General features: G+C 38.1%; 1 protein-coding gene across 2 annotated transcripts in view; it reads left to right on the plus strand.

The window, feature by feature from the left end:
- TENM2 (teneurin transmembrane protein 2) overlaps positions 1 to 14,331 on the plus strand; it is a 632,063-nt gene that overhangs the window by 607,437 nt on the left and 10,295 nt on the right. For both annotated transcript variants that reach the window (XM_075102131.1, XM_075102132.1), the window contains 4 exons: positions 294 to 448; positions 943 to 1,817; positions 8,543 to 8,718; positions 10,296 to 10,531. In XM_075102131.1, the coding sequence (XP_074958232.1) occupies positions 294 to 448; positions 943 to 1,817; positions 8,543 to 8,718; positions 10,296 to 10,531 (1,442 nt within the window). The remainder of the gene's footprint in view (positions 1 to 293; positions 449 to 942; positions 1,818 to 8,542; positions 8,719 to 10,295; positions 10,532 to 14,331) is intronic.

The raw sequence follows: 14,331 nt of genomic DNA on the forward strand, positions 1-14,331 counted from the left end.
AGAGTTTGAATTTAGAAATATGCTCATGCATTCTGCTGGGTCTTTGGCATGTTTTGGGGATTTCTGGGTTTTCTTTTCTTTAAAGCCCCAAAGGATAAACCTGCTTGATGCCATTTATTCAGCAGAACTACAGGTACTTGGAGTATTCCAGGACCTGTGCTCAGGTTGGAAGGAAGGAAAGAACAGGGGAAGTGAACAAACCTCACCATCTTGTAAACTTGTCAGTAAGATGAAGCCTGCCGTGAAGCTAGGAGCCTCGCTGCTTCACTGATGCCTGGTTTTTATATTTGCAGGAGTTGCAGTGGATAAGTATGGACTCATGTATTTTGTTGATGCCACTATGATTAGAAAAGTGGATCAGAACGGAATTATATCAACCCTGCTGGGCTCCAATGACCTCACTGCTGTTCGGCCTCTCAGTTGTGATTCCAGCATGGATGTCACCCAGGTAGACTCTTACTGCATTTATTTTTTTCTCTGCCTTGGAAGAGATGGACATCTATTTTGGATGACTGCCTGGCCACTTAAGAAATGCATTATGCAGTACAAGATGATAGCATATTTGATTCATTACTGAAATGAGTGAACCATCTTTTTACTGTGGCTAACACAGGTTATTTATGCAACTATAGAGAAATAAGGTTGAGATAATGGGAGTTATTGTCTTAATTGCCTGTTTTTCTGTAATTATTGTAGAGCTTCCACAATGTAGCATTCATTCTTTGCACAGAAACACAATTAGTCAAAGTTACCACTGCACGTAGCTTTAATATTTCCAAAAAACAAAATCATTGTTTGAAATAGTTGCCGTTCATGACTTGGTTTCATGATTTACGCTGATAAACCCCTCACTAATTTGCTGTTGTTACACATGGAATTTTAAACACTGGAAGTGTACTTTTCAGTTATGAGTTTTACAGTAATAATTTGTGCAACTCATAGGTACGGCTGGAGTGGCCTACTGATCTCGCTGTCAATCCCATGGACAACTCACTTTATGTCCTAGAGAACAATGTTATTTTACGGATCACAGAAAATCATCAAGTTAGCATTATTGCTGGACGCCCCATGCACTGCCAGGTTCCTGGTATAGACTACTCTCTTAGCAAACTGGCTATTCATTCTGCACTTGAATCAGCCAGTGCCATTGCCATCTCACACACAGGAGTTCTTTACATCAGTGAGACAGATGAAAAAAAAATTAATCGGCTACGTCAGGTAACTACCAATGGAGAAATATGCCTTCTTGCAGGGGCAGCTTCAGACTGTGATTGCAAAAATGATGTCAACTGTAATTGCTATTCTGGGGATGATGGGTATGCCACTGATGCCATCTTAAATTCACCATCTTCCTTAGCTGTGGCCCCAGATGGTACCATCTACATAGCTGATCTTGGAAATATCCGCATTAGGGCTGTCAGTAAAAACAGGCCCATTCTTAATTCTTTTAACCAATATGAAGCTGCATCTCCAGGAGAACAGGAGCTGTATGTCTTCAATGCTGATGGGATTCACCAGTACACTCTCAGCCTTGTTACCGGGGAGTACTTGTACAATTTCACCTATAGCAGCGATAACGATGTCACGGAGGTGATGGACAACAATGGCAACTCCTTGAAGGTCCGTCGGGATGCCAGTGGGATGCCCCGCCATTTACTGATGCCGGATAATCAGATTGTCACGCTGGCTGTTGGCACTAATGGTGGACTCAAGCTAGTCTCAACACAGACCCTGGAGCTCGGATTAATGACATATAACGGAAACAGTGGTCTCTTAGCAACGAAGAGTGATGAAACAGGATGGACAACATTTTATGAGTAAGAATGTTTTTGGATATATTAAGCATACATTTATTTTTCAAATGGTAGCGAGTAGGCCCTAAACTGACCCTACTGAATTTTGTTGTAGGCTTTTCACTGATACTGAATAAGGCCATTACATCTCAGTCTAGTATGATACTGGAAATGATTAAGTAGCTTCTTGATTTCATCAGTTTTGCCAGGTCCTTTGGGTAGGTACCGAACCACCTAAGTTCCTGCCCACAGTTTGAGGCCAGTGGGGAAGCTCACCCACCTCCAGCATGAAGGACTGTGTACCACATTCAGAAACCTGTGTTTGATTTACCAGATTGGGCCCCTGCTCTTAGCCGTCAGCAAGGCTGCAGATAACTCACATCCAGACCAGCCCCCAGCAATATACGGCTCCTACTGAGCTGCCTTTCTCTAGGAATCCTAATGCTGCAGTTTCTTTTGGAACTTCAATTATGTATCTTTCTGTTCAGACTCATATATTACTCATGGTTGTTAAAATGTTGATTAACTTCACTGATTGTTCATTCTTGAGACAAGTGAGGAAATTAGATCTCCAGCTATCTGTCAGACTCCTGGTGTAACTTCCAGAATTTGTGGCTAACCCAAAAGCACACTGGTGTTCATGAGCATATAGATTAAAAAAGATAGAACGTCCTCTTTAAATTAAAATCGTCAGAGATTAAGTTCAAAAGTATATTAAAAAACTAGAAAAGCTAGTCAGATTTTTATTAATACTTATTCTATTCTTAGTAGTCTTATTGCCATTTATTGATCAAAGAAATTTTAAAAATAGAAGCTAAACGATACATTGAAAATAGATGTAACTTTTAAGTATGGCAATCCTGATGTCATATATTTTGTTTGAAATAGTTAATTAGTGATAACTAAATACCATTTCTCAAATGAGTGTGTAGAAGGTATGAATAGTGCTTTATATTAAATTTTAAATTGTAGGCTTCTTTTTAAAGTTAAGGACTAGCAATGACACATACCTATTTTAGTTTACTAATGCGTTCATCTTGGCCACCACTTTCTTTCTTTTTAGAGAAAACATAACTAATGCAGGAGTTAAAAAAACTGCACTCAATCTGCTCAGAATGTATCTGAATCCGCATGGCACATCAGTATTTTGTCCATTGTGTTTCATTTCTGTAAAAAGGAAAGCAGTGCCCTCTCGTGGTCCCCTTCTGATGTGCCACTGGAAATTGAACCACTGATTTTTCATCTAGACTGTAGGTAGAAATGTGGAGGTTTTTTCTCCATAATATTTTGCGAAGGTATATCTTTAAGACACATTAGTTACAAAAATAATCCAGTTATGTGAATGTATGACACTATTACCTGCTGATTACAAGATCAAGTAAAAGCTCACTGTACTAGATGGTGGCAAAACCTCACATTATTGCTGATGAGGTGTAGATGCCCTTCTAGGTGGGTTTTTCTGTTGTTTTTTCCTCAATAGCTATCTTGAGATTCAGATCAGATGTAATATAAACTAGTTATTTCTTAAAGCACCAGTAATTAACTGTAGAAAATTAAATAGCAAAGTAATTTAAAACTCTACAGTAAAATCAATGAAACATTAAAAAAGTCATCGGGAAGTTGAAAGTTACAAAACTGGTATCACCAGTGGCTGAGAATCACTGGAAGGACTAAGTTAGCATCATTTATCAGAAAAGTTGTACTACGATTCCTAGGTAAATACAGAAGTTAAATGCTTTGATGTCTTACTGAGATGCATCGAAAATATACTTTAATGTGTATATATTGCTGACATGTTGACTAGATTTTTTTTTCCCAAGATCAAATAAGAAAAGATGCGCAACCCTTGCCCCAGGTCACTGGAAGTTAAGTACCATATTTAGGTCTAAATAGTACAGCCTGAGGGGCTGTCTTAGATGATTAGTAACTTTGATGAGGTGGCAGAAATAACTTACTTTCTCCCAGGTTTGTACATAAAATCTCATAAGCATAGAGCCCATAGATGAGAGGACAGTGTAGGCATTTTTTTGCATTAAAAATGCATTTACTTTGTAGCGTATGTATAAAATAAACTATACATGGTGACTGTTATCTAGGTTAGAAAAGAAGCCACAAAATGCCATTCACAAAGATGTTAAAAGAAGATACATATCTCTATACATGCATGGAAAACCCTATGTGAGGACTAGAAGTTAGCTATATGCACTGGTGATACTCATTAAAAATATGACAAAAAACAGAGGCATCTCTGTTAGGCTGATCCTAAGCACCTGACTTACAGTAACACCTTTGTCATCTCATGTACACCCACAGTTGAGGGGTTTATTAATAAGATTATGAGAATTATTTAAATCAAATTTACAAACCTAAACAATCACAGTCCACAGTCACTCAAAACTGATTTCTGGTTTCTATTTGTTCTTCAAAGCAGCTCCAAGGGGGAAATTCTGTATTCATCATTATGCAGTTTATTTTGGTAACAATAAGTTAATACCAACTGAAGATCAAAGAAACACTTAACCAATGAGAGTTTATAAGGACAACAAAATAGTTTTCTGTGCCATTATATTCATGCATTCATACAGAGACAATCAATACCCAAAACTGTTAATATGGCAGGAGAACTGGAAAACAACAAATGTCTTTTAAGTAGTAAAATACTACAGAAACTGAAGTTCTGACGAAAAATTTATTTCAGTGCATTTATATCAACCAGCCATTGAAGTGCCATGCTATCTTATTGGGTATATTACTTTCTTTTATCTGAAACTGTACCCTGAAAATGCTCACAGAATGAAATTTGTGCAGTGTATCTAGGTATGCATTTGTATATGCAGAGGAATGCATACACAAACTATTTTTATATGTGTGTTTGTGTGTATACACACTCCATGTGTATATTATAGAGAGAGTGCATGTGTATATACACGCAGTTCATTTGCAATAGGTACAGGCAAGGCTCTTAAATAATATAACAGCTACCGGGAGGCTCACCTGGGGTAATTTAAGCTTGGTTTTGGGCATGAAACACAGATCTTTGAAGTGGTCCTCAGTGATATTCCACTTGGTCGTGGGAGCACCCTAAGAGAATGCTGCAGTTTTTTCCTTCTTGAATTAGCTTGATTTTCATAAGGGAGAGAAAATGGGGATATATGTAGATGTATGTGGATCTGTACCTTGCCCTGCTCTATGTTAAGTCAAAAGCTGCTGCTACTCCTTCCTGCAGTACTGTATATGGCACTATCCTACCTACTCCCACCTACAAGCTGTTGAGCAGTACAACGCCTCAAACCTCAAAGACCAGAAAGCTAGCAATAAAAATTGCATAAGATATAAAGGTGCCAGTATATTGGACACAGCAGAACAGCCTTCTGTGCATTATCATAAGCCCGCTGCAGGGTGCACAGGTCAGATATTTGTAGTAGCTGAGAAGGTGCCAAACAGGTGCTCAGCGGTGTCTCACGGTTGAGCTATAGCTGTGTCGGGTGGCCCAGCACACGCCAGCTGGCGGTGGCCAGCTCAGAGCTGCCGGGCTGTCAGGCACCATCTCCAGGCTGCAGGCAGAATTGGCCAACAGCTTTCGTATCTGCTTGGGGCGCCGGTGGCTGGTGTTACCCAGAGCTTTCTGGGTGGAACTACAGTCTTGGAAACCTTTGCGTGCTCGGGCAGACTTGGATGCAATTAGCAATATGTTAGCGAGTTAGTAGCGCACACAGGGAGATGCTGGTTTTTTAAGATACTTGGATTGAGAAAGGATGTCTCCCCTTGTAATTGTATTAGCAGAAAAAGTTGGGATGAAACCTTACTCTAAGTGAAGCAACAAAAGCTCAGGAATTTCAATGTATTCAGAGCCCACCTCATTTGAAGAAACAAAGATTGCCTTATCAGATCCGATTCATCTAGCTTGATTCTGTGTCATAGACTGGGATATGTAGTGGCTGCTTCTGAAGAAGATACCAAGAAGTCCTAGGCTGATTAGTATATTGCAAAATTTTCTTTTTTTTTACTTCATTAGACCCGGGTTCATGTCATGAAGAAGGCAGGCATGTAACCATTTTACTCCTATATAGCTTTATTCTTAATATTTAGATAAATGTCTGGGTGTTGTATTCTACTAAGCACTTGCTCTCACATAATATGTAATTTTTTTAAAACACCCTCAATAATACGTCGCTTCTAAATTTTGTAATACATAAAAGGTTTCTGGTTTATTAATTTTAATTTTTTTTTACCTTTAAGGTATTTTTTTTAATAGGATTTTATTGATGCAATGGACAAAGTAGAAATGCCTGCTTTATACATTGGTGTTACAGTGTATATATATAATTTAGGCAGCGAATTCTTTTATACATCTAGCTAGTAAAATAAATGGTCTGCAGACCTTCAGAGAGAGTGATTCTGTACATATGACTTTAAGTGTGTCCATCTCTTGCATATAAACCCTTATAATCTCTGCCGTTGCTGATTTCAAAAATTGTGACCAGCACTTGGAAACGTGCCCTGTAGCAGGGGGCAAAACACTGATTTCTAGAAACAGCATTAGAATATTTTCATTTTTCTGTTTCAGTCTTTGTACATCCTCATCCATATTTACTTTGAGACTGCCCGTGCACTTTGAATGGAGATTTTCAGTGAGTAGCCCACAGCAATCCCCAGGAATTTTTCCTGGCTTAATTAAAAACCCAGCAATGTGAATGAAGACTTTAAATTAATGTCTCATTTGCATTGCCTAAAATATATTTGCTGGTGGGGAATTTTGCTGACCATTTTTCTGGATGTTCACCAAGCTCTGCATAGTCACGCTGAAGCCACTCATAGACTTTTCTAGTTTGTCCTAAATAACATTGTATCTTCTGTAATATTTGACACCTCTGTATCCTCTTCATCACTCTGCTAATCACTGAACGTACTAACGTAGCATATTTCATTATTAACCTTTGAGATTTTTGAAACTGTTTTTAATACTTTTTGTTTTTCTCTGCTAGATGGATGTTTGACTGGATAAAGTTCTTCCCTCGTCCATACTTTATGAGTACTTTTCAATATTTTTTTGTGAAGACCTTTATATAGACTTAACCAAACCCCCTTTTATAGATTATCTCAATATATTTTCTTTTATCCAGCATCTTCAGGATATGGTAAAAAAAGTAAATAAACAAATGGGTAGAAACTTGTGACCTTAAATAAAAGAAATCATGCTGCTTAATCTTTATTTGATCCTGAACTGCTTAAATGAACACAATGTATTATTGGTCCCTTTTAGGTTGCATGATGCTTTCTTTTATTGATTTACTTTGCCTAATACTTCCATTGGTTCTGTTAAGGCTTGTCGCTCCACAGGTGATTTTTTTTTTCCTTCCCCCCCATATTCAGTTGAATGGGTGCAACCATTTGCAATGGATTTGAAAGGCATATTTTATAGTTGTATTCACTGAGGAGCCAATCTGTGTATTAATTTTGGAGATATGCTATACAGTTCAGGTCGCCTACTTTGAGGTGTCTAAATGATTTAACTGTAAAAAGTCATGTTGAAAGCACTGATTTTTTTTCATCTTTACAGCTAACCACGACGTTCAAAGAACTCAGCTAGCTCCATGATACTAAATGTGCTCCTCTTCTCTTCTGTTACTCTCAGGCAGTGCAATGGATTTACCAGTTCTCTTCCAGGCTTCCTGCTCCCTGGATTTCTACATTCGAAGGATGACCAGTTGGTTTCAATCTCTACCTAAACTTTTCCCTTTATCTACACAGGACATTTTTTCTTGCCTTTCTGCTGTTTAGAAGCATGTGCGCTTTGGTAGCGGCTGGGTGAGAGACTTTTGCGCAAGTAGAGAATTGCAGCAAGCAGACTGTCAGACTGGAATACTGATTTTGTTTCAGGTCCCCATTTCTTGCCCTTAAGATCCAAGGGATTGCTTCTTTAGCATATGTATGCACACAAATATAGCATACTAAAGGAAAGGGAGAAACAGTATGATTTGATTTCAGGCAGCATTCCTTCTTTCCCCCCTCCTCAGTCTTTATACCTCTAAATAAATTTAACTCAATAAACTCATGGAGAGCCCTTTTTCTTTTTTTTTTGTTTTTATCTTTATGCCTCGGGAGCACTTAATTCATCTTCTGAGGTATATTCTGAGTGCTGATTGCTGCACTTTGTGCTACTCCAAACTATTCTGTGCTTTAACTTTTCTTCCTTCATCTTTATAAGCCAAAATGCAGTACAATACCACAGATAGGATCTAAATGAAATTATTATGTTCCTAAGCTGATGTCTTCTCTTACGGCAAGTTTATTCCTTGATATGTCACTTAAGACCATACTTAGTACTGCCTGCACTAAGTATTCAATTGCAAATGTGCAGCATATGCAAGTGTATATTGTAGTATGTATCATAAGTCCACTTCCTTAGAGTGAAATGCAACTATTAAAATACAGATTAATTTACTAATTATAATTGTTTGAGCCAAATATCACTCTGTATATCCGTAACATTTTAATTAATTACTTAAATACTTAAAAAGATGCTAGCCTGGATTTACACTCATGTAGTTGAGAACAGCATCTCTAAAAATTATTATTTCATCATTATAGAATCTTTCAAGAACAGAGAAATAGGTGTGGCCAGGATGTTCTTGAAAATCTGTTTCATTCTGGGGTTTTTGCACAAATGTGGTGAATTATTAATACATTGGGTATTGAAATGAACATATATCCTCATGCTTTTTTGCTCTCAATAACTTTTCTATTAGCTATGATCATGAAGGGCGTCTGACCAATGTAACACGTCCCACTGGAGTGGTAACTAGCCTTCATCGAGAAATGGAAAAGTCTATTACCATCGACATTGAGAATTCTAATCGGGATGACGATGTCACGGTCATCACAAATCTTTCCTCTGTGGAGGCTTCCTATACAGTTGTTCAAGGTACCAAAGCACACTTCTCAGCACATCTTCTAACCACACACACAACTTGAGAAAGCAATTCACAAAAGATTAATGTCATTAGTACACTCACGAGCAGGGGAAAACGTATAAGATTTGCAAGAAAAACTCCTATAAAGTTCCTAAAATGACAGGTCTTCAGGACAGGTAAGACACATTTTACAGTCAGTCATGTTTGTGTCAAATAAGTATGGTCATTAGCTGCTGGCGTAAGTTAGTCCTGCCGTTGCCTCTTGGGTCAGGCTCACTTTACCCATTCGCATATTTCTCTGTACCTCGGTGCAAAATTGGTTCTGACTTCATTGCCACAGAGATGCAGTCTGATTGCTGAATGTTGGCTGCCTGGGTAGAGAACCTTTTGGAGAGAGACGCTCAGGTAGCCTCTTACTATTAGAAATGAAATTTTCCAAATTTATACACTACTATTAAACAAAATGTAGCACAATCGAGGGCAATGGATGGTCCTGTGCCACAGCTAGCACTTCAGAGAACAATGTTACAGCCCAAGCGTGGCAGGAGAGATAAGCAACAAAGTGGTTAAATGTTTGCATAGAGCTTTCCAGACATTGTATCTGGTAAAGCAAAAATAGTCAGTTATCAAAGATAGACTGAAAGGAATTTGGTGAGTGATTGAGTTTTTTTAATTAAGGTATAATATCACTGGAATAAGAATATCATCATCAAACAATAGTCTCCTCCTGGCATAAATTTATAGACTATTATACTGTGACAGATCTGGTTACAATGGCTTCATTTCTCTTACACCAGATGATTAATTATGTAGATGCTGTCCTTCTGTCAGACAAATATTGATGCGTTGGTGACAGCTGCACACTGTTGCACTCCATTCTGGCTGAGGATGGACCTGGCTGTGTCAAACAGCTGGAGAACTGCACAGCCATGAAAGTACAGGATTATTTTAATAACTTTTCTCTGACAGCCAAAAGGCCAGGTGCACACATCAGGCTAGTGCATATGTGGTGGGGTGGCAGGAAGGCAGGCAAGTAAAGCACTGTGGCTGCCAGCTTGCATTGCTGGAGCTTCACACCTTGAGGGTTTAAAGCCAAACTGTAATTCTGTTCAAAGCCTCTGCTTGGAGACAGTTTTTAAACAGAGGGAAAGAAAAAGAAGAGGCGCTTTCTTCTTCCCACTCATAAAAAGTCCAGCAGTCATTGGTTTGTTTTTTTTTTTCTTTCTGTCCTAGAGTTTAATCGTTTGTTGTTTATCCAGCAGTTCAGTTTTTCAGGAGTTTTTTTTAATATTAGAAATAAATTACGTGGTCGAACACATATCACTGTGCATTTTGATTCACAATTAAGACTAAAGGGAAAACATAATGAAATAAACAAAGTATCTCTCTGCAGGCTCACTGCTACACTACTGTTCTTCACATGAATCGGTAACATCTGTGATTTCCACCATAGTACCACGCAAATGGTAATTGCAGGCTGACTTCATTTAACATCAACAGGAGTGCAATAAAAAGCCAATCAAATTAAGCTATATGTTTTCTTTATGACTGGAGTAGCTAAATTATTTTCTTTTCATTATTGCTGTAGATCAAGTGAGGAACAGCTACCAGCTCTGTAATAATGGTACCTTGAGAGTGATGTATGCCAATGGCATGAGCATTAGCTTTCACAGCGAACCTCATGTCCTGGCTGGGACTGTGACTCCCACCATAGGACGATGTAATATTTCTCTACCAATGGAAAATGGTTTAAACTCAATTGAATGGCGTCTGAGGAAGGAACAGATTAAAGGCAAAGTGACTGTGTTTGGAAGAAAGCTCAGGGTAAGTAGAAATTGTCATTACAATAATGATCTTTTCTTCTGTGGGCAGAAAACTAATTTTCCATTTAGAAGGACATGTCTTTCCTATTTTTACTTGTTAAAAATGTAGAACTCCAGGACAATCCTTTCTTTATTTGAGAGGTCAGTTAACTGCATGGGATCACCTGCTGCAATCACCTATAGAAGCTTCATTACTAAAAGTATTCCGAAAGAGGTTGGTAAAAATACCCAGAATATTGCTGCCAGTCACTCTGCTTCTGAAGGTGGGGGAAAAAAAATCTGACCACTCACCATTTGTAAAAATGGCAGACTTACCACAGTTAGTCCTGGGGAGCAAGCACAATTACAGCCTGAGCAGTTATGTTCTGCGTCTGTAAAATCCCCCTACAGATTCATTGAGACAGGCATATTGTGTTTATTCCCGTTCCCAAATGGTGCGACTGGAAAATAATTGCCATAATTACAAAGCCGCAAGCATGGGATAAGAAAGACATTCAGCTCATGTAATCCATCCCTTGCCAAATTAAAGATCTGCTTCATCCCATTCTGTGCTTAGCTGGCCTGTTTTTCACTGCTTAAGTATCAAAACTTTCACTGGCTGCTTCAGTATATACAGTTTTGGAAGGGCTTTGAGATACTGGGCAGAAAACAAATCTAGTGCTGATAAGATGCTGGTTCTTTTAATAATTCTTTCAACATCATTGGACATGAGATCCTGTTCTCTCTGTTCAAGATGATACATTAAATGCAATATATGTAAACAATTATGCAGTAATTTACAAAAAAATAAGACTCAGATGTTAAACTTTGGTATTTTCCTATTGCTTAACATCTAATTCACAGTGTTGAATTAACAAGTCTTTCCTTATTCTCACAAATGCTCAAAATGCACTATTGGGGAGAGGGGGAAGGTTAGACAAAAAAATTGAATTAAATTAGCAACTAATCCTTAATGACCAAATTTCATGGCTGTGTAATTAATTTTTGATGTGTTGACCTGAAGAAGTTGATTGTAAGTAGAAAATAGATCAGCTCTACATTTTGACTAGATGTTCAAAATAAAAATAAATAGGACCTTGAAATGCAATTGCTGTAATCCTAACTCTTGATACTACAAATTTAATAGAGGTACTTGTGGTAATTAGCTGAAGTTAAACACGTCTTAGAGCTGAAACCTTGCCTGAGATGTGTTTTCTTGCATCATGTTTATGCAAATCAAAACACTGCTTTATCTAGCAACACCTCAACATTTAATTGTTTGGTGTTAGTTCCTGTAACAATAATCACATATCCATTTAGCTCTTTTAAATGAAAATCACTATGAGATTATAACAGGTTGAGTGGGCTGAAAATGAAATTTGAAAATGAGGGAGAAAGCAAAGAATTTCTTTGCATCTAATTTATACTAATTTATCTTTATAAATTGTTTAGTGAATGAAATAGAGGATGTGCATTGGAATGTTGGGGGGAGCAGGTGGCCGGCAGGGTGGGCTACAGCAGCTGGGACAGCTGTGGCACATAGCTGTATAGACCAGGGGGCACTGCTGCAGAACTAATGCATCACCGAGATGACTGGTGAGAGAGTTTGGAGCCATCTCCTGAATCCCCAATTCAGAATCAAGTATTACTGAAAGAGATTTTTATTATATGGGATTTGCCTCTTAAAAGTACTTACTGGGGCCCATACCCCTTTTCTTCAGTACTTAAAGGGGGCTTGTAAGAAAGATGAGGAGAGACTCTTTAGTAAGGCTTGTTGTGATACGACTAGGAGTAATGGCTTTAAACTAAAGGAGGGTAGTTTTAGACTAGATATAAAGAAGAAATTTTTTACAATGAGAGCGGTAAAACACTGGAACAGATTGCCTGAAGAGGTGGCAGATGCTCCATCCCCAGAAACATTCCAGGTCAGGTTGGACGGGGCTCTGAGCAACCTGAACTAGTTGAAGATGTCCCTGCTCACTGCAGCGGGGTTGCACTAGTTGACCTTTAAAGGTTTCTTCCAACCCAAACTATTCAATGATTATATGATTCTTCAGGTAGTGCTGCTACCTGTGCCTCCCAGCTCTGCTCATCAGTGCTGTATACACACCACAGCTGTACATGTCGGCCTCTGCAAACATGCCTGGGCAGATGTCATTAAGCCGAGAAAGGAAGACCTACATTCTACCTTTATTATCCCACTTACTGTCCGCTACAATTTTATGTACCACACATTGTGTCTTGCGGTAGCTTCAGATAAAGTCTTGATAAGATTCCCTTCTGAAGAGTTTTTGTTACAGTGCAGCATCCTGTAAAGTGATTTTTGTTGCAAGACCTTTACGCAAGGCACAAAAGGCTCGCCCGCACTACCACTTGGTCAGCAGCAGCCAAGGGGAAACCAGATGTGCATGTAGGGAGTGGAACAAAAGAGAAAGAGCTTGTTTGTTAGGTAATCTTCAGTCCTGATACTTGAATAGTGTTGTTAGTGCTTCCAGGAAGAGTGGGAATTAGTCATTCTGTTTGGGTTTCTATATAATTAATATGACACTACAATTACACTCTGTGGTTTTTCTTATTTTACAAATGAAAATTAGGTTACTGAATTATCCAAGCAGGTGCTTCTTTATTCTCCAAGTGATGTTTGTGTGTGTGCATAGCTCTTGTCTGCGTAATCATTAAGAAAAACCTAAAACTTTAGTTTTCTATGGCAAAAAAAACCCTAATAACCTTTATAACATTTTTGAGAAAAGGGAGGATACCTGGATCCAGACTTGCCTATGTGCAGATTACAGTTGTAGTTACTGTAGTGGAGGGAAGAAACCCCAGAAATTCCAACTGCTTTATGAAGCTTCAGAAATTAAAAAACAAACAAACAAACAAAACCCCAAAAGCTAAAATTCAGTTTGTAATCTTTCTGAAAGACTTTTTTTTTCTTTTTAGAAAATCCACCTGTCCTTAAGAAATAGGGATCTTTCAGTCATACACCATCCCTTTAACGTTACAGCAAAAGCTCTCTTCTGCTTCCCCAAGGAAAGGGTTTTGATATGTCTCTGTCATCAGGATTGAGCCTACATTTATAAAACTAGAGTAACCAGTTGAGAAAGTACTGATGTTAAGTTTGGCTTCCCTGGCTTTGTTTCGATTACAATGGGAGCGCAGAATATGATTTATTTTGCCAAGGTGTTTTTAAAAAAAACAACCCTATCTTTTCTTTGAATCACAGTACTTGTTGCTGGGATAACCTTTGGGAAACCCTACAGAAAATAGCTTTTTCTAGTAATTGCCCACTGAGGAAATGCGAACTGTTAAAGAGCTAAACTTTATTAATGGAAAAAATTAGGATAATGAGTGATAATTTGAAAGAACTATTTCTTTACAAACACAAAATTGTATTAATTTTAAATTTGCTTTCTGTATAACTGAATTCCTACAGAGTTGGTTGGGATGGGAATTGGGTTTACCCTGCCAGTGAAAATATCTCAGAATAACTTTTATGTCCTTCAGAAAGGCTCAGGGTTAATTTACATATTGTTTGATGTGCAGTTTAATTTTGGATAAGAGAAAACGTTCCGTAATCAAAGCTACTGTAAAATGTAAGCTGAAGAACAAATTCCCAGAAACTGATGAATACCTTTTAAGTAGTCATTGCTCTCAAATTATATCTAATTTACAGACTTCTACTTTATTAATGATGCATCTACAATTAAATTACCTAAGGAGCTTTATCAGATTACAGCATTAGCCTGAATTTTGTGGCTTAGCCTCCAATGAATATATTTCTGTATCTCTCATTATAGCACTCTCACTAGAAGCCTCTCCATT

Source organism: Phalacrocorax aristotelis, chromosome 8, assembly GCF_949628215.1.
Source record: "Phalacrocorax aristotelis chromosome 8, bGulAri2.1, whole genome shotgun sequence".
In the NCBI taxonomy this organism is placed as follows: domain Eukaryota; kingdom Metazoa; phylum Chordata; class Aves; order Suliformes; family Phalacrocoracidae; genus Phalacrocorax; species Phalacrocorax aristotelis.